The sequence below is a fragment of the Austrofundulus limnaeus genome, unplaced genomic scaffold (genome assembly GCF_001266775.1).
Source record: "Austrofundulus limnaeus strain Quisiro unplaced genomic scaffold, Austrofundulus_limnaeus-1.0 Scaffold104, whole genome shotgun sequence".
Lineage (NCBI taxonomy): Eukaryota > Metazoa > Chordata > Actinopteri > Cyprinodontiformes > Rivulidae > Austrofundulus > Austrofundulus limnaeus.
In genome coordinates, this window is record NW_013952506.1 from 130,840 (window position 1) to 151,793 (window position 20,954).

The 20,954-nt window shown below is 35.6% G+C and overlaps 2 protein-coding genes across 3 annotated transcripts in view; both read left to right on the forward strand.

Moving 5' to 3' along the window:
• The first annotated feature begins 1,936 nt into the window (after positions 1–1,936).
• Positions 1,937–13,346, forward strand: LOC106521146 (uncharacterized). The gene is made up of 27 exons (XM_014013576.1): positions 1,937–2,662; positions 3,307–3,358; positions 3,462–3,479; positions 3,564–3,635; positions 5,465–5,548; positions 6,341–6,421; positions 6,545–6,622; positions 6,730–6,813; positions 6,892–6,981; positions 7,068–7,115; positions 7,228–7,302; positions 7,658–7,744; positions 7,838–7,930; positions 8,007–8,081; positions 8,524–8,616; positions 8,715–8,789; positions 9,063–9,152; positions 9,462–9,533; positions 9,820–9,909; positions 9,990–10,076; positions 10,212–10,286; positions 10,375–10,458; positions 10,667–10,744; positions 11,163–11,231; positions 11,909–12,034; positions 12,123–12,273; positions 12,354–13,346. The coding sequence occupies exons 1-27, from the start codon at positions 2,342–2,344 to the stop codon at positions 12,814–12,816; spliced, it is 2,811 nt and encodes a 936-aa protein (XP_013869030.1). The 5' UTR covers positions 1,937–2,341; the 3' UTR covers positions 12,817–13,346.
• Positions 13,347–15,339: 1,993 nt separating this feature from the next.
• The window catches only part of clpxb (caseinolytic mitochondrial matrix peptidase chaperone subunit Xb), a 13,239-nt gene continuing 7,624 nt past the window's right edge, over positions 15,340–20,954 (forward strand). For both annotated transcript variants that reach the window (XM_014013577.1, XM_014013578.1), the window contains exons 1-6: positions 15,340–15,587; positions 18,324–18,399; positions 18,805–18,965; positions 19,063–19,177; positions 20,284–20,438; positions 20,520–20,679. In XM_014013577.1, coding sequence (XP_013869031.1) covers positions 18,345–18,399; positions 18,805–18,965; positions 19,063–19,177; positions 20,284–20,438; positions 20,520–20,679 — 646 coding nt within the window. In that variant the 5' untranslated portion in view covers positions 15,340–15,587; positions 18,324–18,344. The remainder of the gene's footprint in view (positions 15,588–18,323; positions 18,400–18,804; positions 18,966–19,062; positions 19,178–20,283; positions 20,439–20,519; positions 20,680–20,954) is intronic.

Genomic DNA, 20,954 nt, shown 5'->3' on the forward strand with positions numbered 1-20,954 from the left:
ATGTGTATGTGCCTGATTATGTGTGATGGTCAAATGTCGGATGTGGTGTCCTGTGTGTTATTGGTGTTCATTTCACATGTTGTATAATTTCTATCGATTTCTCTCTTTACTGTTCTTATATTTCTCTTCTACTTTTTCTTTTACTTTCTTACTATAGTATTATTTAAAAAAAGCCACTGATGATGCAGAAATTAAGAAACTAGCATTCAGTTTTGTTTTCTACTGAAGTGGCAAAAAAAGAAAAAGATGTAAATGAAAAAAGGAGGCAGATTGTTTAAAGTTAATTAATTAAAACACAAGATGCTGTGATTGAATTAAACACATGTAGAGACCACCATCTCTACAGTGAAGCATGGAGGTGGCAGCATCATGCTGAGATGTTTTTCATCAGCATGAACCAGGAAACGGAGTTAAAGAAAAGATGAATGGAGCAAAATACAAAGAGATTTTTGAGGCGAAACATGGAGCCTTACAGAGATTTAACCTTCTTGCAGGACAATGTTTATACGGACATGTCACATCAGATTCAACAAACTCTTCTATCTTCAGGAAAAGTGTGTAAATGAGCTGCATAAACATGATGAATTCCACCTGTTCGTATCCAGGTGCTCGTGCAAGGGTAGAGGCGATTTACATAATTACCTCCTCAAAAAACACCATATAAGGATATACGTTTCCTGCCCCACATACCAGGAAGAGGTCATTCATAAATGACATCGCAAAGTAAAACAGAAGAACTTTACGAGTTCAGAGATTGAAGTTCTGCTCCCGGAGATCCAGAAAAAAGAAATGTAATTTTTAGCAGCGTCAGCTGGAATTAAAGGAGCTGCTTTAAAGACGACTGCTGTTAATGTCGTGTCTCCTAGCTGTCACAGAAATAAAAATCTAAATCATATTTATCTCACTCTGTAGTCCTGCTCTGGTTTTTCTTAGGTCAAATATTTTTAATTTCAATGTAAACAACTATGTTACATAGGTTTCACTTATTCAGAGGGGCAGTCGCGCACCACAACCCCCCGGCGCAAGTGTCAGATGCGTTTCTGAAAAAAAGCATTTTAAAATGTCTCAAAACTTCATTTAACTTCATATTAATATTGTAGTGCTATACAACAAAATTAATAGCAAATTTATTTTAATTCAACCATCTTATGTCATTAGTCTACATTATTATATTTAAAATTATAATTCTAATTCAAACAGAATAGCCTCTTGTCAACATAATTCTAGAGTGTGATTTATTTGCAACTCGAAATATCTTCAAACTAATGAAATATAAAGTTATTAATGAAGAAAACACATCTGGATAACAGCAGACTGACTGCTTGTAAAATATAGGACAGGTCTGGACCATTCGTGAATTTTGTTCGTATCTGAAGAAAATCTTAGAATACGAAAAAATTGGTGAATGCCACAAATTCTCCTCAATCACTCGTACGCACAACTTAAGAACAAATCTGAAATATCTCTCCACTGGTTTAGGGAGGACCAGTTGAAGCCCAGACCTCAATCCGACTAAGAATCTCTGGCTTGATGTAAAGATTGATGAAAACAAGTGGCTTCCGACCAAGTTGAAGGAGCTGAAAAAGTTTGGTCACGAAAAATAGATCAAATTTCTGGCGTTTAGTAAGAAGTTTGTGGTGACATACCTGAAGACATACTGTACTATACTATAAATACACAAACTGTGCCTCTACTATGGAAGTTATTGTCATTAGAGGAGTGAATACATATGCATGCACAGACAAAGTTTATTCCCCATTTAATGTCATTATTAAAAAATGTCAAACTTTTTTTGTAGAAATGTTACTTTTAAATTAATCTACAAAGATCAATTTAAATGTTACGTAAGGATTACGAAGGAGGGTGAATACTTTTGCATTTCACTGAAAAATGCACAATAATAATGAAAAGCTTTTGTAAAAGGGGTAATCTGACTCCCACACAGTTCTGTCTCTGAAAGCCTTTTTGTAGACTCAAACAGTGTGGTCCTTGTTTCTGACTTATTTATTCCACTTCCATATAATTTCTTGTGGGGCTGGGCTGCTGATAATATTGAAAGGCAGGGTAGTAAATGATGTGAAGTCTTAAGCAGTACTGTCTGCAGGGTATGTCATTCTTGAAATATGTCCACTAGCAGGCCTACAGATCCTGTTTTCCAGATGCGTGTTGCGCAACACTTCATGTGTCTCCTCCTGTAGGCGCTCAGGCACATTTTGACATGTTTATTCCTTGGCAGAAGTCTGAGTGTGGTTTCCCCCTCTGATGTGTCCTCAGTCTTGGCAGGTCGTCAGATTTGTGAATTTCGGAGCTCACTTTGCAGCCGAGGACCAGGGGAACAAACATGAAAGAGAGGCGTGAGCGTTTCCCCGCGTGGAAAGTGTTGCTGGTCAGTACGTGTGTGCTGCTACCGCTCCTGAGCTGCGCAGCTGTCGTGTTCCTGCTGGTTCAGCACCGAGGGCTGGCGGAGGAGCTGGTCCGGATGGAGTCCCAGATGCAGGAGCTGTCAGAGAGCTGCAGGCTGCGAGCCGCGCTCCTGCCAGAGGAGCTCCTGGAGGCCGGAGAGCTGAGGAAGCTCCGCCGCAGCAGACGCAACCAGGAGGAGGATCTGAGCCAACACCAGGACCGGGACAATCTGATGCTCATGACATACTCTGTGTTTCCAGTAAGACACAAAACAGTTTGCATGTGTTGATCGTGAAATGCTTCCACAAAAACTAAAATAAAACCCATTTCTCATCCCTGTTTAGAAAAAGGAAAGGAATCACCAGTTTATGACTGGAACATTCCCTTTTCCCCCTTTTATGATGAGGCATCTCTGCATGTTAACGAAAGAATGCAGGAGTTTGTTGCTGTGGTTTTATGAGTGTTTTCTGGATAAAGACTTGAAGCAGCGGAGCTACTGTTCCTCCCTAAACTCACATTCTGAAAAAAATCTGGCAAATCTTCAAAGGTTGTGCTTAGGGGGGGAAAAAAGAGAGCAAGCTGCAACAGTGGTTGTTTCCTTGCAAATTATAACACATTAAGGCTATTAAATGTAAAAAAACAAAGTCATAAAATGCCCCAAAGTAAACTTTAAGAAGTTTTGTTTGTTCGACCAGAAGATATACATTTTTTATAAATACAGGCACTAAGAAGTCCATCTAATTATCATTTGTTTATATAGAAATATAAATATAGATTATTAATAAAAACCTTTGTTAATTGACATTAAATTAATTAATCAACATGTTACTGACCTGTTTTAGTTCTAAAGCTTTATTGACTTGTTCAGAAAATAAAACTAATTTTTGTATTTCTTTTTTTTAGGTCAAAGCTTTTATGGATCTGTGTAACAACTCTCGAGGAATTTGTTTAATAGGTACAATAAACTGTTGTGAATATTTTCTGCTCTTCTGCAATTGTATTTGACATTTCTCCACGTTACACTTTTAAAAAATCATATAATATTTGTACTTTTTCAGGTCCACCCGGACCTCCAGGTAACAAAAAAAGTTCAGTTTATTGTTTGCCTTTATTTAAGTCTATCACTCCTGTGTAACTAATTATTTATGTGTGTTTGCCAGGTTTGCCTGGCAAACCGGGCCCACCAGGACCACGAGGGGAACCAGGTCCCAGTGGCAGACGAGGAAAACGAGGTCAGAGACCTTTTTAATGTTTCCACAAACCTAATAGTCCATGAAACGGCCTTCTGTAAAACAGCAGCCCAGACCAGAGAAATGAATCCAGAACCCAAAGTGGTTCCCATGTTTCAGACAGTCTGTAACTGTTCTGCTGTGATTGCATAACATGATCGTCCCACTCGCTGTCTGCAGGACACTCTGTCCACAGCTGCCACTTTGTTGTTTACTACAGTGTTAGTGCAATGTTTGGTGCAACCGGCTGACTGAATTATTGTGTTTTCAGACCATCACAACCAGAAAACCAGCGTGTGACCAAAGTTTTTCTCACGTACTAACGTCTCCGCTTCATACTGGGTTTTACAAAGAAGGTTTTTTGTTTTTCATGCTCAGTCAAGTTTGGACGGATTAAAAAGCCTGCTTATCCTGCTTTTTGTTGTTCAGAGTTACAGTTTGCTGACTCAAACTGAAACTCTTTACAGTCAGTTAGTAATTAAAATAAAAAAGTTGATATTGTTTGTAAAATGTCAACAAAACAGAACAGAAGTCAATTACCTATAAATGATTTTTACTGTATTTTAATTTTAAAGCATGAACAAAGTCCTATTACATGTTAAAACAGAAATCTCTACTTAGCAGCATGTTTAAACAAAGATGAAACAGATGTGTTTAAACAGCTTCAGGAGTTTTGAAAATGAAATTATCCCCAACCCTCCAAAAGACAGAGCTGTAATCCTTTTTATTTGTGTGTGTTCATTTGTCTGAAAATACCTCATGAACCACTAAACACATTTTAAAAGTATTTATGTGGCACACATCTATGACTGAATAACTTTTGATTTTAACCCAATTAAAGATGGCTGCCACACCCTAGCAAACATAAAAATACCATAATACAGAACATTTTGCAAATATTGAGCCAAAATTCAGTGTATCAGTATATAGGGTCATTCACCACACATACTCCAAGAGTTAACATCATGCAAAAGTACACAAGACATTGCAACATTACATAGGACTGAGCATAATTTTACTTTCAAGGTTTAACCAAAACAGCTAGATGTTTCACAACTCGGGCATGAAAGGCTGCAGGTATTCCTTTAAGGAAGGTTAGACCTTTAATTTGATGTCTGAACCATGCAAAACATCTTCTGTTGTTAATGTTTTCGGTTTGTGATAATAGACTCTTTAAGCATACAATGCAATTTAGCATTGTTTTGCTAAAATAAGCAATAGCTTCCCTGAAAAAGACAGAATTTGGCTGACGATTACATCATCTAAGATCTATTCATGACTCAGCATTAATGTTGCTTTAATCAGTATGCATCCCTGACTTTCTGTTTGCTTAAATGCACAATAATGTAGCTTCATATTCTTATAAACATCAGTGTGTCTTCCTCGTTAGCCTGAAGGACACAATGTTTGTTAAACTGAAAATAAATGTCGTATTTTGACCATATTGAAAGGCATTTTTGCATTCTGCCTCAGTCCATCCTAGATTAGTTTGTGCTCATGAAAGTCAAGTGATGATGTCATCACCTGCCTCCAAAGACAGTGATATTTTGGCCCGTGTGTGTGTGTGTTTGCTGCAAAATTAAAAGAAAATCTCATGAATCAGTGGGTCAATTTTAATAAGACTCTCAGAAAGTAACCACTCAGTGTACAAAACCAAATCAAGCCTGCTCAAAGTTTAAAATTTAAATCTAAAGAGAATGTTCAGATTTGTGTATTATTTGCTGTTACGTCTTAATGGAACAGTTTTGGAAGACTTTATTTCTTGTGAACATAAGATGCCAAGCCTTTGCTATTACACTGTAAATTATTTTTGATTGTCTGTATGTGTGAAGGTTTTCCTGGTCCTGCCTGTTGTGCCACTGATGTGAGCCACACAACCATCAGAAGACGTGTTAATTGCACCAACGTTTCAAATGGTAGGAGCCCTGCTGCAGAGGAGGATTTTTTATTATCTATATGCAAAAAGTCTACTTAAATGCAAAGATATTAGGCTTTATTCAGAATTCAAATCACTGTTTGGAAAATGTTCTATAGAATTTAATTTGATGATAAAACCAGTAATAAAAATGTAGAAAAAGAAAAGAAAAAAGGTATCCCGATGTCCCCTGTTGCTGAAGGATTTGAATTGGGAATGTTTGTAGTTTTTTAGATGAGTTTTTTTCTGGACTGAAACTGAACAGAAAATGAAAGTAGAGCTTAATGTTTTTGGTACAAGATATTCAAGTGGGGTCGAGTTAAACTGTGTTTTAGAATGGAGGTAGTTTTTTATTTTTTTATTTTTTTGTCCAAGTACAAGTACAGATCCAGGCGAGTGGAGGGAACAATATTATCCAACACCAGGTGCTGTGGCTGCACCAGTGTGTGGGCCCACTGACCCCCACTACCATTAGAGGAAACTATACTTTCAAGCAATATAAAAACTAGAAAGAATAGTTTACTCAAATGATCAGGGTGGTTGTTTTCCACACGTATGTATATATTCAGTGGTTGCCATCTTGGATTTTGATGTGGCAACCTCATTTTTAACAGTAACATTTTTTACGCCTCGATACAACCGCACACCAAACTGAGAGTTGGAGCCTCACTCATTTTTTAAGAAATTCAGCTTACAACACGGACAAAGGATATTTCCAAGTACACTCTGTAAAATACAGATTTTTCTTAAGCACTTTCAAAAAATACTGTATTATTTTTGTTTCACCTTACAGAAATACCTGCAGTAAGCTCAAGTAGCGACAGTGATGCCTTTAATGTCAGCAGAAATGTCACTGAAAGCACCACGACAGAAGGTAAACGTTTTGTATTCCACACAATTTCTGGGTTTTCTGGGTATTCCTCAAATCTGGTATTTCAAAAACATTTTCTCTCCCTCAAAACAAATCTCATCTTGACCAGTGTTGTGTTTTTTACAGAATTGGTATCACCCCTTCCAGATTATGCCTGGACTGAAACCAGCTCAGTAACAATGGAAAATAAGGATTTATTAACAGGTTAGTTATGGGACTCATTTAGAACAGAGTTACGTTTATTTTTTGATTCATTTACTTACAGATTGGATCTTAATTTCAAGCTAAAATTGTTCAAATCCTCCTCATAGCTGGACCAACACCAAACCCAGACCATGGAGGCGGGGCTCTGTTAAACGTCACTGACTGGGAGACGCTTCGGCTCTTTAAACCCGGTACGCAGCCGTTGTTTCATTCATTAACCAACCTTTTCAGTTGTTCATGTGTTTATGTTTTTACTTTTATATTTGCAGAATCACAAACGCCTCATTCAGCTGAAAACACCAGCGATCACCTGAATGATACCAACTCAGAGGAACATCTGGACTCAGAAACTGTCTCTGGTAAATCCCTGACTCTGTTGAGACGACCTCACTTTTATATGTAAAGAAAAGCAGAATATGTAACATTTATGTTTTTCTACACCCAGTATCCAACACTGGAAACGAGACAGAGGGGCTGATAAATACGTTATCAGGTTAGATCTCCTCTGCTTCTAGCTTTAAACCAAGAATTTTCTTTATTTTTTCTTGTGCATTTAGATTAAATGGGCTTAAGCCTAATGTCTAACATGTGGTTTTATTCTGTAGTTCTACTGGATCAACACCAGAACAGTGATGTCTTCAATGACAGCAGAGATGATATTGAATCAAGCCTAAATAAAGGTAAAAATGTCACATATTTGATACAGCAAACAAGATTTCTCTTCATAGTTTGGAATTCTGTCTGTAAAATACTGCATTGTTAGTTTGCAAAGTCCTTATTAGTGATTTGGATTGGAAAGGGTCTATGCAGGTTTAAAAGCAAAAAAGCTGAAATGACTCTTTAGAAATCTTGTTATTAAAAATTATGTACAGTATGTTGTTTATTGTCCTTTTTTAATATATATTTATGAATTTAAAAAGCAAGATTTAAGTTTTGAGGTTCACTGCAGTAGTAGGAAAATAAACCTAACTGTATAATTAAAATGTTTTCAGCTCCGAGTCAAAGCTTTGCTCTCTTTCTGCTTTTTTTCCCCAGAGCCACCAACTCCACCCTCACATGAGATCAACAATACTTTTAATGTTTATGATTTTCTCCATAGTCTAAATTCAAAACCAGAACCGGGTAAACCATCAAAACTATGTAGAAAAATCAAGAGTTCACTTTACAAATACTGTATAATTTAAGTAATTTTGTTTATTTATTCATTTCTTATAGGACCAGAAGATTGGTATGAAAATGTTGATTATGATGTCTTGAAAGGCTTAAACACAGAAAATGTTACAGAGGCTCTGAAGACATTATTACCAGGTCAGCACTCCTATTTTACTTATTAGTATTTGTATTTTTATGCTTAATGTTTAACATATCTTTTTTTGTTCTGCAGTTCTCCTAGATTTCCTCCAGAATCTGGATTCCTTCAGGGACATCCGAGAAATTATAAAATCAAACCTGCAAAGTGGTAAAAATATGGTTTTACTATTTATTTATTTATTTATTTATTTATTTATTTATTTATAATCATCATGTAGAAAGCCTTTTAGAAAAAAGGACTTCGATCTGAAAGCAACAAAAATGCCTCTTTAAGAATTTAGTTTTAAAATCCATTAAAAAGATATAAAGTGTAGTATTTTTTATTTAATTTTATTTAAACAAAGCTAAATTTGAGTTGTATCGTTAACTGTAATAACAGGAAGATAAACTGATCTATTAATAGTTTCACAAAAGAAATGAAAAAAATAGCATATACTTTACAGTGTGTGTGTGTGAGACGATCAGAAATGCTTTGAATGTTTCTGACTTTATTAATCATCGAAAACTCAGTCAAACATCAAAACTGGAGAAAAAAACAAGCGTATAATTCATCAAACTTGTATTAAATTTGTTTGTTTCATTTATTTTAGGATCAGAGGATTTTTATGAGGATCTCATTCAAGGCAGTTTGAATGACTTAAACACAGAAAATGTGACAAAGGAACTCGTAAAGTTTTTACCAGGTTACATCCTCTTTACCTTTTAAACTTTAAATTTTTTCTTATTCATGTTTGCATCATATGTTTAAACTTAATGTCTAACAAGTCCTTTTCTTCTGTAGTTCTCTTGGATCTTATCCAAAACAGTGATGCCTTCAGGAACATCAGAGACTTCATAAACTCAAGCCTGCAAAATGGTAAAAATATCATTTTTTATTTAGGTTAAGCATTTCACTGTGAAACTTGTAATTAAACAGCTGTGGTGTGTTATCTGTTTTTATTTAAATAAAAAAGCTGCACTTGAGTTTATAGTTTACGTAGTAACAGGAAGGCAAACTGTAAATAATGTTAATTTTTTTACTTCATACATCATTTACAAAGGTTAACCTGGTTAACCATTAAAAGTGTAACAGAAAATCAAGCCTTGGCTTCAGCAAAAATGTGTTTAACTAATTTTTTTTTTTTTTCAGGACAAGAAATTTTCAATGAAGATGTCATTTATGGCATCCTGAAGAACTTAAATGCAGAAAATGTTTCAGAGGGACTCGAAAATTTATCAGGTCAGATCACTTCTCTTCTTCTGAACTTTGTATTTTTTTATTTTAAAATTTCTTTTTTAATATTATTTTTCTATCTGTGTGTAGAATAAATATTTGTAAGGTTGAAAGGATAGTCCAAACTACAAGAGGATTAGAGCCATTGAAAAAAAAAACAATAATTCTGACTTCAAGGTCAGAATTCTGACGATTTTTCTTAGAATTTTGAGATTAAACTCTTTAATTTTTTTTCTCAGTGGCCCTAATCCTCCTTCATATATAACTGTTAAATAGCATAATGTTAAAAATATCTCACTTGTCATCATTTAACAGTTCTGCTGAACAGCCTCCAGAACAGTGATGCTTTCAACGACAGCAGAGATATTATTCAATCAAGCACAAGTGGTTAGTTCTGTTCTGTATTTAATATTTGAAACATTTTTAGTTCTTGTTTGGGATTTTGATGCCATTTTTTAATTAAAATTATACACTAAATGGCTATGAATAAAAAATAAAATTCCCTTCCCAAAAAATGCATACAATTTGAGTTTTGGCTTTAAGTTAAAGCAGTGAGAAACAGGTAATTGATCAGATTTTTTTCTTTAGATGCACTGATATGTTTGTCTTTCTTGTTGAGTCTTGTATTTTATATAGGCCTTTATATATATATGTATTTATTTATTTTTTAAAGAGCCACCACCTCTACAGTCAGCTAAAGGGACTACAGATGTTTTTAATGTTTCTGACTCCAACAATCAACTTTATGCAGAAATGGAACTTGGTAAAGCATCAAAACCAGGTAAAAATACCAAACTTTGACTTGATAAAAAGGATGTTAAACTGAAAATCTTTTTGAGACAGAGTATCTTCCTGAAAATGTCAGCCTTGGCATCTTGAATAGTTTGGATCCTGAAGATGTTACAGAGGAACCAGTAAAATATTTACCAGGTATTTTCTAACTTATCTCATTTACAGCTGATGTAGTAACAATCAATGTGACGAAGTATTGCTTCAAAAATGACCAGACTATCCCTTTAAAACCTCCTTTGTTTGCTTGTTTTAATGTGCTGTTTCTCTCTACAGGCCAACATGAAGCAGACCTCTCCAGCAGTGCCCTCAGTAGCAACAGAACTGTGAATAAATCATCTTTAAAGAATGGTAACATCATAGCTGCAAACTCGTGTTGTTTTCATCTTATTTTCTGTACCAACTTGTTTATTTTAATGTTATTTTTAATTTTTTATAGAGTCACCTCTACCAGATGGAAACAACAAAGATACTTTTCACATGAATGACTCCAAGAAGCATCAAAACAGAAAAAAACAACCTGGTAAATCAGTGTAGCTGTCAGTCAAAATTCATTTTGAGTCAAGATTTGATACTTTACTGTCATTCCAGCCTTATATTACATTTTTTATTATTGTTTATTGAAACGTGTTCCTTTAAGAATTTTTATGAGAATGACAACTGGTACACCCCTAATGATACCTAGAGAAAACTGATCATGTCTTTTTCATGCTTTTGTTTTCATATTACAGTCTCTGCATCTGAAGTGGGTCAAAGGAAGAAAACTTCAAACACCAGTGGGAGCGATTCTAACAAACAAATGAAAAGTGGTGAGAAAGCAGCTTAAGTTCACTTTTTTGTGTTTAATGTTTAACGTTTTAGACAACTTATTCCAACTTATGAAACTTATTTCAACTAAATTACTAATAAAATGTATATTTATCATTTGATCAGTTTGTTAGCATTACAGTACATGCTTCAAAGAGGCTTTCAGTTGATTTGTAAAAATTTCATCTTTAATGTAGGTGTCTCTAAATCTTTCATAAGTTGGCACAAGTTGTCCAAAATGTTACAGTGACAGGGCTGATGCTTTATCTTTCTTCTTATTAAGTCTTTGGCTCAATCTTATCATGCTTATTTAATATAATGACAGAGTAAAGTTTAATAAATTACCAGTGGAATATATTATCTCATATTATGTCCAAACAAAATAACCATTTTTTTATTTTCTTTATTTTTGCTCTTCAGACTCTTCAGATCAGTCGCAGACCTACAATACAATCCGTGTAACCACAGCTGAAAAGCGGACAAGAACTGGTGAAAACATTTAGTGAAATTAAGCTTTAAAGGGGACATGTCATGCAAAATCCACTTTTTTAATTGGGAGCCTCTAGGAGTGCAGAAATTTTGAATTTAGACTCACCATATGCTGTGTAGATAGTTTTCTATATTTTCTATGATGTTTTCTGAACTATTTTGGCAAATTATTTGTGACTGAACTGCCAAATAAGGTCTGGACTTACCAGCTAAAATTTGGTGGTCTTCATTCTCCCCTGGTGCTGGGTCCGACTCTGGCTCCAACATAAGGCTGGATGAACAAGTCTACTGTTGTTGACATCTTAATTATTTTGTACAAGTTTCTGCGACGCTATATAGTCGTGAACCCCTCTACCAAACTGGAATGTGTCACTCTGGAAGATGAAGGTGGGCAGGACATGAAGCTTCTTGTTTAGATTTAAAGAGACAGCCTCAAAACGAGTTTTCTCAAAATGAGAAAGAGGGACTTGTGGGGTTACAATAGGGAGGGATTCAGACAAAAGCATTGCAGTTCCACTTTATATAGACCCCCTGTTGAATGATGTGAAAAAGGAGTATTTAAAAGCATGATATGTTCACTTCAAATAATCTAAACTCTTTAAAGCTTAATTCAATGTTGTACTGTCTAATTGATACAGTTTTTTTAATGATTCTTAAAATTGTGTTCCTACATCTAGAATGCAACATTAAAGCCTTTAAATGTTCGGAAAGTTCCACCAAAGTGGAAAACACGTACGGAGCCTGGATGTCGGATGCGTCGCGGCTGGAAGACGGTCGAGTCTGGTTGGCCGAACACTTTTCAGGTGATTCATGCGGCAGTTGTGATTTTATAAACTGAGTTTTTACCTGATTAAGTAAAGTAAGAACTGAGTAAAAACATTTCTCCACCAGGTCGACATTTGCACGAGTTTGAGAACATCTCCGAATTTCCGAATGGACACTACAAAGTTATAGATCTCATGAAGTTCTATCATGGCTGTGGTCATGTTATTTATAAAGGATCGTTTTACTTTCATAATGGAGGAACAAACCAGCTTGTAAAGTGAGTGTTATTTTGTTAAACATGTTGATATGATAACAAGTGCTGTCTCAGCTCCTTTATCAATATTTGCTATTCTCCAGGTTTGTCTTAAAGTCGAGGAGAACAACCACGCTGACCATGCCTTACAGCCGATATCGCAACCTGACTTATCCCTTCGAGAACTCAAAGACGTATTTCAAGTTCGCTGTGGATGAAAACGGCCTGTGGGTGATCTTTGCCTCGGACGTGAATGACAACACCATGGTGGCAAAGCTTGACCCGGACGACTTCTCTGTGGAGTCCATCGTTGACACGGCCTTCCCCACAGCTAAAGCAGGGAATGCTTTCATCGTGTGCGGCGTGCTGTACGTTACAGATCGTACGGACAAGAGAGTGACGTACGCCTTCGACTTAAAGACGCACGAACTTGTGGATGCAAGCTTGAATTTAAGACAAGCTAATGGCACCATGGCTATGCTGTCCTACTATCACCAAAGAAATCTTTTGTACATGTGGAACGACAGAAGCGTGAGCACCTGCAGAGTTAAATTCAAACACATCTAGAAAAGAAAGTTCAACTTTATAAATATTAAACCATTGTACACGTCATCAGTTTTTTATGTTTTTAGACTTAAATCTGCTGTTTTTTGTTCGTTTTGTTGCAATATCTACTGCCTTAAACAAATTGATCAGTTTGATCCATTACTGACAGATAAATGTGTCTCAAACAAATTTCACTTCCCATGTAGCAAAAGCTGGTCCAGTTCTGGCCCACACAAGGCACCAACATTTGGCCCACAGGCTACGCATAAAGAATAGTTTGGTGGCCCAGATGTAGTTTGCCAGAGGTGGTCCATGCATGGGTCAGCACCTCATAAACTAAACAACTGGGCCAGTAATGGCATGCCATCTTAAAAACAGTGCCACCATTGCCAGACCTGGCCCACATCCTGTTGACAAACCACTTATAATGCCAGCCTGACCAGATCTGGCCCATGTCTGTCTGCTATATGGGTACATTCAGGTTCAAAAAAGTAAAAATCTGCTTTTTAAACTGTACAAATATTGTAAATAAAAAGGTTAGTAAAGATGAATAACTGTTGTGTGTCTCCTTAAGTATTTGCACTTCTGACATCAAATGTAATCAAATGCGTAATGAATTAAAGAATTAAAAAAATATTTTAAACAAGTTTACAAAATGCTTTTAATTAAAATATATAATAGTAAGGAATTAAAAAGTTTTAGTTTTTCCAGGTGAAACAGGAGAAGGAAGCTGCATACATATAAAAATAAATAAACGCTTCCAGTTTAAATGTGCCAGTTGTTTCTTTTAGTAATTATCTTATTTTGGTTCCCTCATTAAAAGCCACCGTCATCCTCCTTCATCTCTGTCCTCTCTAAGTGCATCCATGTGTCTCCTTTTTGTCTTCGTCCTAACAGCTGCATCTCTAACATCATCCTGTCAATTAACCCACTGTCCCTCCTCTGGACATGTCCAAACCGTCTCAGTCTGGTCTCTCTATCTCCCAGTCGTTCAACCTGTGCTGCACCTCTGATGATCTCATCCCTATCCATCCTTGTCGCTCCCAGGGAGAACCTAATCATCTAAACATAAAGAGGTAACAGCTCATCCTGTGGCTCTAACTTGATTTAAACTGGATGACGTCATCAGTATAAAGGGAGGTGGTGTTGCTAAAAGTACTGAAGAGATTTTACACTTACCAAAGTAATTTCATTGTGGCTGGTATGTGAAAAACATGTATAATTCAAACCATCCTTTGGTTGTCCTTTTTACAGCAACAGAAGAATTAGTAAGATTTGTTCTGGGTCACACTGATGTCATGTTATCACTACACAACAACAACAACAACAACAAAAGCTCATTTAAGCAAATCAGTATGGGACAAGGGTTGTCTGTAGAACACCGTCACTCTTCTGGTTTTATACTTTTATGATCAACAAGTTTTTCTGGTATAAAGTTGAGAGTTAGTAAAACAAAAGCAGAAAAAATGTTTTCTTTTTAAAAATTACATCAACCTATTACTTTAGCTATTTAAACTAAAAAAGTGCGAAAGGATAAAATGTATTTTAACAGTTGTTAAAAATATACCTTTTATTTCTTCTCTTATATGGAAAAAGTCATTTTCCAGTCATTTTTAAACAAATAGATTAACATGACTGTAAATTAATTGAACTATAACTAAATGTACCATTTAAAATACATTAAATCAGTTGTTTTAACTTTATATTTAAACTATTTTAATCTATGTATAAAATAATAATAAAAAAGCTTAGACATAAGTTACCATCCAGTTTAAAGTCAGTTCCCAGTTCACACACAGAGTTCCTCACAACTACCAAGTTAGTAATTTTGATGTGTCAGTTAAATTTAATACACATAAAGATAAATGATCCAATCTGTTCTTTGGACATTATCTGATTTAAAATCAAAGTAAAGACAGAAGTGACCATCAACACAACCACACACTGCATTCATGGTTAGAATCAACTCGGACATTCCCATTGAGTAATAATTAAAATATTTGTTAAATATTAGTCATTCTAAAGAGACTTTTAAAAAATCACAGAAAATGATCTAGCTATCAGTAGGCTATTAATTGATATGTGTGAGTAAATTTCATAAGATTTAATTTGTATGTTGCTGGTTCTAATTTAAATTCAATACAATTCAAAAATACTTTATTGATCCCAGAGGGAAATTAGGTGTTGTTGTAACTCATTCAACTAAAAACTTATTGTAGATGCTGATGGCTGTGGGCAGGAAAGATCTTCAAAAAATCTTTAAAAAGTGTTAGAGGCGTAAGTATTTATTTATTTAATTATTTATTTGAGTAAAAACTATTAGTAATGTAAATAGTCTATTTAACACCCTACAAAAGCCCTTTTACAGTGATCATTGAACAATACATGTAGTTGCTTCTATTACGCGATGCTCCTGAACGCCTCAGAAGTCGTCATTTGCTTTTGTAGATCTCCAAGTATGTGGATGCGCGAGGACTCCATGCAAATTAACGGAGCCGCCATGTTGCTGTTGCCGTTAACATGGTTCAACATCGTCAGCGTAGCGACAGTTCCTTCAGGGAAGGCTAGTAAGTTAGCTTGATGTAACCTCGTTTGTACCAGCAACGTTACATCACTTTAGGTCGTGTCCCACATGCGAAATAACGACCAAAAGGAACAAACTCTTCCAGATTCAAGTCATATGGTACTAGTATTAGTCACTGACCTGTCAAACAAGAACAATATTAGAGCGACGGCCTTAGTGACTTAGCAAGTTTTAAGGAGGGTGCTACCAATACGTTTTCATCTTGCACGTAAGTACAAATATCAAACTAATTAAACGTAACCCTTTAATTTTTATTACCTTTTAGAGTTAAGCTGTGCTAGTTAGAAGTGTGACGTCCTTATGCTTCGCCTGTTGTTTAGCATTAGCTTCAGTGAGAGATGTTTGTCATTTTCCTTGCCCGATGGGCCTTCAGTTAGCTAGCCGTGACCCGTCAATAGCAACATTAGCTTAGTTTGTTTATTTGCTAATAGCGTGAGCAGGAGTTGTGATAAATAAGTATATTCATTACTTTTGATTAAAGAACTGTATTTCCTTACATGAGCAGCACTGACTGCACCTTTCGACTGTTTTATCACCTGTTTTATTAAAGCTGTAAAGTGACGTTAGGTACGTCATATTTTGCCCCATGGGTTGTCAGCATTTTTATGTATCTGTATATCTGTTTTCAAACACACTCCTGCTGTAGAATTGACGGTTGATCTTAAATTTGCAAGATTTGTTGCCCATTATTTACAAAAAAATCAATATTGGAAGCTAGTATTAGAAACATTAGTGGGGTTCACACACAACACTTATGTATTTTAGTGTTTTTTATGTTAGAATGATATATTTTCAATACTTACTCATTTCTATATTAAAGGGTAACCTCTTGGGTGAAAATCAATTTAAATATTTTGCACTGGTTTACAGCAGTGGTGGACACTGGTCTTTCAAGGAGAGGAAGCTCAGTTTCGGCCTACATAATAAAATGTGTGGGTTATAAATTCTACCCTCTGTTCCTTTTTTAGTTTATAGTATTTATTCATTGAATTAAAAAAACAAAACATTACATACAACAAAACAAAAACAGATAAAATAAAAGGCAGCAGAAGAAAAATATCTTATATCTGCTCCTATGTACAAAAATATTAATTTCAAACAATAAACCAAATAATAAAACAAAAAATTCAGCTCCTCAAACAGTGACTCACAAATACAAATTAAACAATTTCATATTTCTTTGACAATTTTGCTTTGATGATTTTTTAAAGGAATTAATTGATCCAATGCTTTTATAATCATTTTCCAGATTATTCTGTAGTCTTTTACAGCAGCCAGCTCTGTTATACCAGGACAGCTGAAAAGACCTGTTATTTCCCCACTGTGGGATTAATAAAAATGTTTTTTTTATCTTACCTTTCCCCACCTTTTGCACCAAATTAATCTGAGGAGTTGATCAGCTCTGCTGTTTAACTCTAAGTTTTTCTTTGTAAACAAGACTGTATCAAATGGCTTCGCCAAAATCCGGTCCACAACATTCAAACTCTCTGCCATTATGTGCAGCTTGCTACCTAGCTAACTCGCTAGCTGGGACTGGTGCGAGGCCAGTGTGAAGTGTGTCCACCTTTGAGTGCTTTGTGATGGCAGAGGGGCTCAGCAGCCCCCGCTAGACAAAAAACTGTGATAGACGTCAGAAAGAGTGATAGAAGTCTGTCTCCAAACACAAGCAGACACAATAAAAACCCACCAGATATAAAAACGTGATTTGTTGCTAGTCGTTTTTAACAAAGAAAAGACCGCTAAGAGGATTAGGAAAATATCCGGTTCAGCTCAGAACAGAAACGAAACTAAAAACTGCTCCCACTGAATGTTTACACCTAAATATCTCTGATTGGCTCATTTCGCTGTCAATCAAAAAGGGATTCAGGCTCAGACAGATCATCCAATCATCATGCAGAATCTGGGTGTCCGAGCCCACCCACTGCTCCATAGACCCCCAGAGACGCTGAGCGTCCGGGGGCGGGACAAAGCCCAGCATTTATCCAATGGCTCGTCTCGTTTCGCTGCATTTTTTTGCCTATTGAAGTCTGTGGACGCTCAGCGTCCGACTGTTTAAAGCTCTGTGAAGCTGAGGGAAAGAGGGAGAGAAAAGCCGCGTCGTTACCAGTGATAAGAAGCTGATTCTGAACAAAAGTTGAGCGCATTGTAGTGCATATTTAGTCAATGACATGAACACACAACAGTGTTTATTTGAGCACTTATTTTTTTACATTGTAGAGGAATCTGAGCTTCACTTGTTGTCTTAGACCAATCGCCTCTGGTTTAGAAATACCACAGGTTTATAGTGACTAATTAGATTTACTTTGTTACAGTACTTAAGTAGTTTTATTGGGGATTTGTAATTTTACCAATTATTTTTTTAAATAGCTACGTTTACTTTTATTTCGTTACATTTTAAAGCTAAAAATTTACTTCTTTACTTTAAAATTTAACACCTAGTTATTTGTTACAATATTAAAATGTTCGAACTCATCATGAAAAGATATTTCTGCACTTTTAAAAAATGAAGTGTTTAATTTACTCAGCAAAGTCATGTCAACTGGTTCCACTAAGCCTAGTCAAGTAAACTGAGCAAAGAATTGACATATATTGCTCAATTAACTCAACCTGGCTGAGTGGAACCAGTTTGGTTCAGTAAATTCAACAGTTATTTCTAAGAGAGTGTATAAAAGTACTTTTACTTTTTCCCAGTTTTTATGAACAGTTTTATGACTTTTACTTGAGAGTTCTCTCATCAGTGAAATTTGTTTTTACCAAAGTACTTTTCTGTTCATGTAATTTTACTTATACTTAGTTTTTTTTTTCCAAATACTTTACAGACCTCTGAGAAATACTAATTTAGGTCACAGAATCTGACTTTACTCCAGTCTCTCCTGCTTGTTACTGTAATGTTTTTTGCTTGTTGCCCTTTTTGCCCTGTGCTTAGTTTTTGTTTCTTTTTCAGGATTTTCAGACAAAAGGAGAGATGTCCTGTACGTGCACCTCAGCTGCAAGATTGTTCCTTAGCACTGCCCACAGAGGTAAGAAAAGTCTCCCAGCTGAAACTGCATGACATTTGCTCTCACTAACCCTCATTGCTGTTTGTTATTGCAGTTATGTAGTTCATGTCAACAGCAGGTGGAAAAGCCACTTTAAGAGTTGAGTAGCTATAGATAGGCCAGCCTGTTGCATCACACATCTTTCTGTAGTGTTGGATTGTGCGAGTTTATAGATTTTTTTGTTGTTTGTAGAATAAATTAAGATGCTAAATTTAGTTATGCTCATATAATAAAAATATATACTGTATATTATTTACTAATTATTTCTCAGTTAATAACTTTCAGACTAAAATAATGCATAAGTTTTCAGTGTTTGGTGTGAGATTTAGCACATCCTGTCACAATTGTACCCACAAGAAATTAAATTGGATGCTCCTGGTCTTGCAGGATTGTCGTGCAACCGAATCCAGTTGTTTTCACTGAGTCGTCCAGTCGCTCGGGAAACACGTTTCCATCCTCGGGTGTGTGTCAGGTCGTTTTCAGACACCGCTGTCTGTTATGCATCTAAAGATGGGACAACAAAAGACAGTGGGAATGATGGCGGAAAGGTAAACTCTTGAAGGATAAAATTCATTTTCATCAGTTTTTCTACTTGTTGATCGTGTCAATAAAAATTCTCTTAACACTGTTTTTGGTTTTTTACAGAAAAGTGCCAGTGAGGGAAAGAGACAGTCTGGTTCTGGAGGATCAGACAAAGGTGGAAATCAGCTACGCTGCCCTAAATGTGGGGACCCCTGCACACATGTAGAGACCTTTGTTTGTAAGTACATTTATTGGATTTTAACAAACATTTACAACCTTTCATAAAGATAAGTGCGGACAGTGGAGGATTATTTTCAGACAACAGGACCACAACTTTTAAATGTTTGTTTTTTACATTGTAGTCTTTTAAAGTGTTCAACATTGTCTGTTTTTAGCCAATAATTGTCTGTTTTTGTAAAATGACTAAATAAAGACATGCATTTTGATTGTAATATAACTTTTAGAAACACCCAAAGGTTTTTAAGAATTACCATTGCTAATAGAAGTTGGAGGTGTCATTTATTTATGTTGACAAAGCTAAACTGTTTGTTTGACCTTCACCTCTTGTAAAAGTACAGCTGCACAGTTCTACATCAGTTTGCCAGAATATAATTTTAATCTGCGACTCTGAATTTAAATGTGTTTTTGTTATGCACTGGATAAACTGTATTTCAAACACACACACTTAAACCCACACACCACAAACAACCCAGAGAAATGTGGCTTTCATTGTTGTCATGTGACAATTTTCTGTTTATTTTTCAACTTCACCAACGTGTCAGCTGATATTTGCTGCATTCAGGAATGTTTCCTGTGATAAGATGACAGTTTTGTTTTTGTTTTTATTTTAGTTTTTATTTTTCTTCTTCATTGTAGAGTAGCTTAGCTCCATCTTCTCTTTACTTTGGATTTTCATCATCAGAATAGGCTTTTTCATATAAACCAGCTTAATTTTATTGTAGTTTTAAACATTTTGATCACTGCTGTTATCACTGCAACAAAACATGAACCATGGAGTTTGTTAGAAAAGATCAAATTATTTCAGTGTTTTGAGAGCAAATATTCCACAACATAAATCATACTAGAATCAGAAACAGGTTATTGTTCACTTTTAGTGTTATTTCATATTAAAGCTTCTCCAAACAGTATTGAGCTAATTTCATTCCATTATTGATGTGAACGTATTTCTATTCCTTTAAATTATGACAAGTTTTGTTAAATTTGCTTCATGCTTTGAGCAAAACAACATTCTTCTTCAATTTTCTTGCTGTTTATTTTATTTTCTTGTTGACATGTTTGAAAAACTTGTTTCTAAATTAGTTTTTTTCCTGGGTTCCTTTATAGCATCAACACGGTTTGTCAAATGTGAGAAATGTCATCACTTTTTTGTGGTCCTGTCTGAAACGGATTCTAAAAAAGGGCTAAACAAAGAACCAGAATCGGCTGCGGAGGCTGTGAAACTGGCGTTTGCACAGAAACCACCTCCTCCTCCCAAGAAGGTAAGAAATTGTGAGCTGGTAACGAAGTTACAGTTTTAAATCTGCAGACAACTTAATCTTTCTTTTTTTTGTTTATTTTAGATTTATGCCTATCTGGACAAATATGTTGTTGGCCAGTCTTACGCAAAAAAGGTCTTGGCCGTTGCCGTGTACAATCACTACAAGCGCATTTACAACAACATCCCTGCAGGGAACCGACAGCAGGTGGAGGTGGAGAAACAGCCGTCTTTGACACCTCGTGGTGAGTTTCTGTTTTCCTAAACTCTTTCTTGTGTCTTATTCCAAATATTATGTATATTGAACAAGCAAACCATTGTAGGCCTAGGTGCTAAGCTCTGTAGCATTTCAGAAAAAAAAAACAAAAGTAGAATTGCAACACACTTTGGCATTTGGGGCCTACAAGTTACAAAGTTAAAAGTTACAGTTTAGTGTTCTTAGGACTGAAGACTTTCTTAGGAAAGAAGTTTTTAAACATTTTTTCTATAATTTTAGTGTTTTCAACTGAGGGGATTTGAT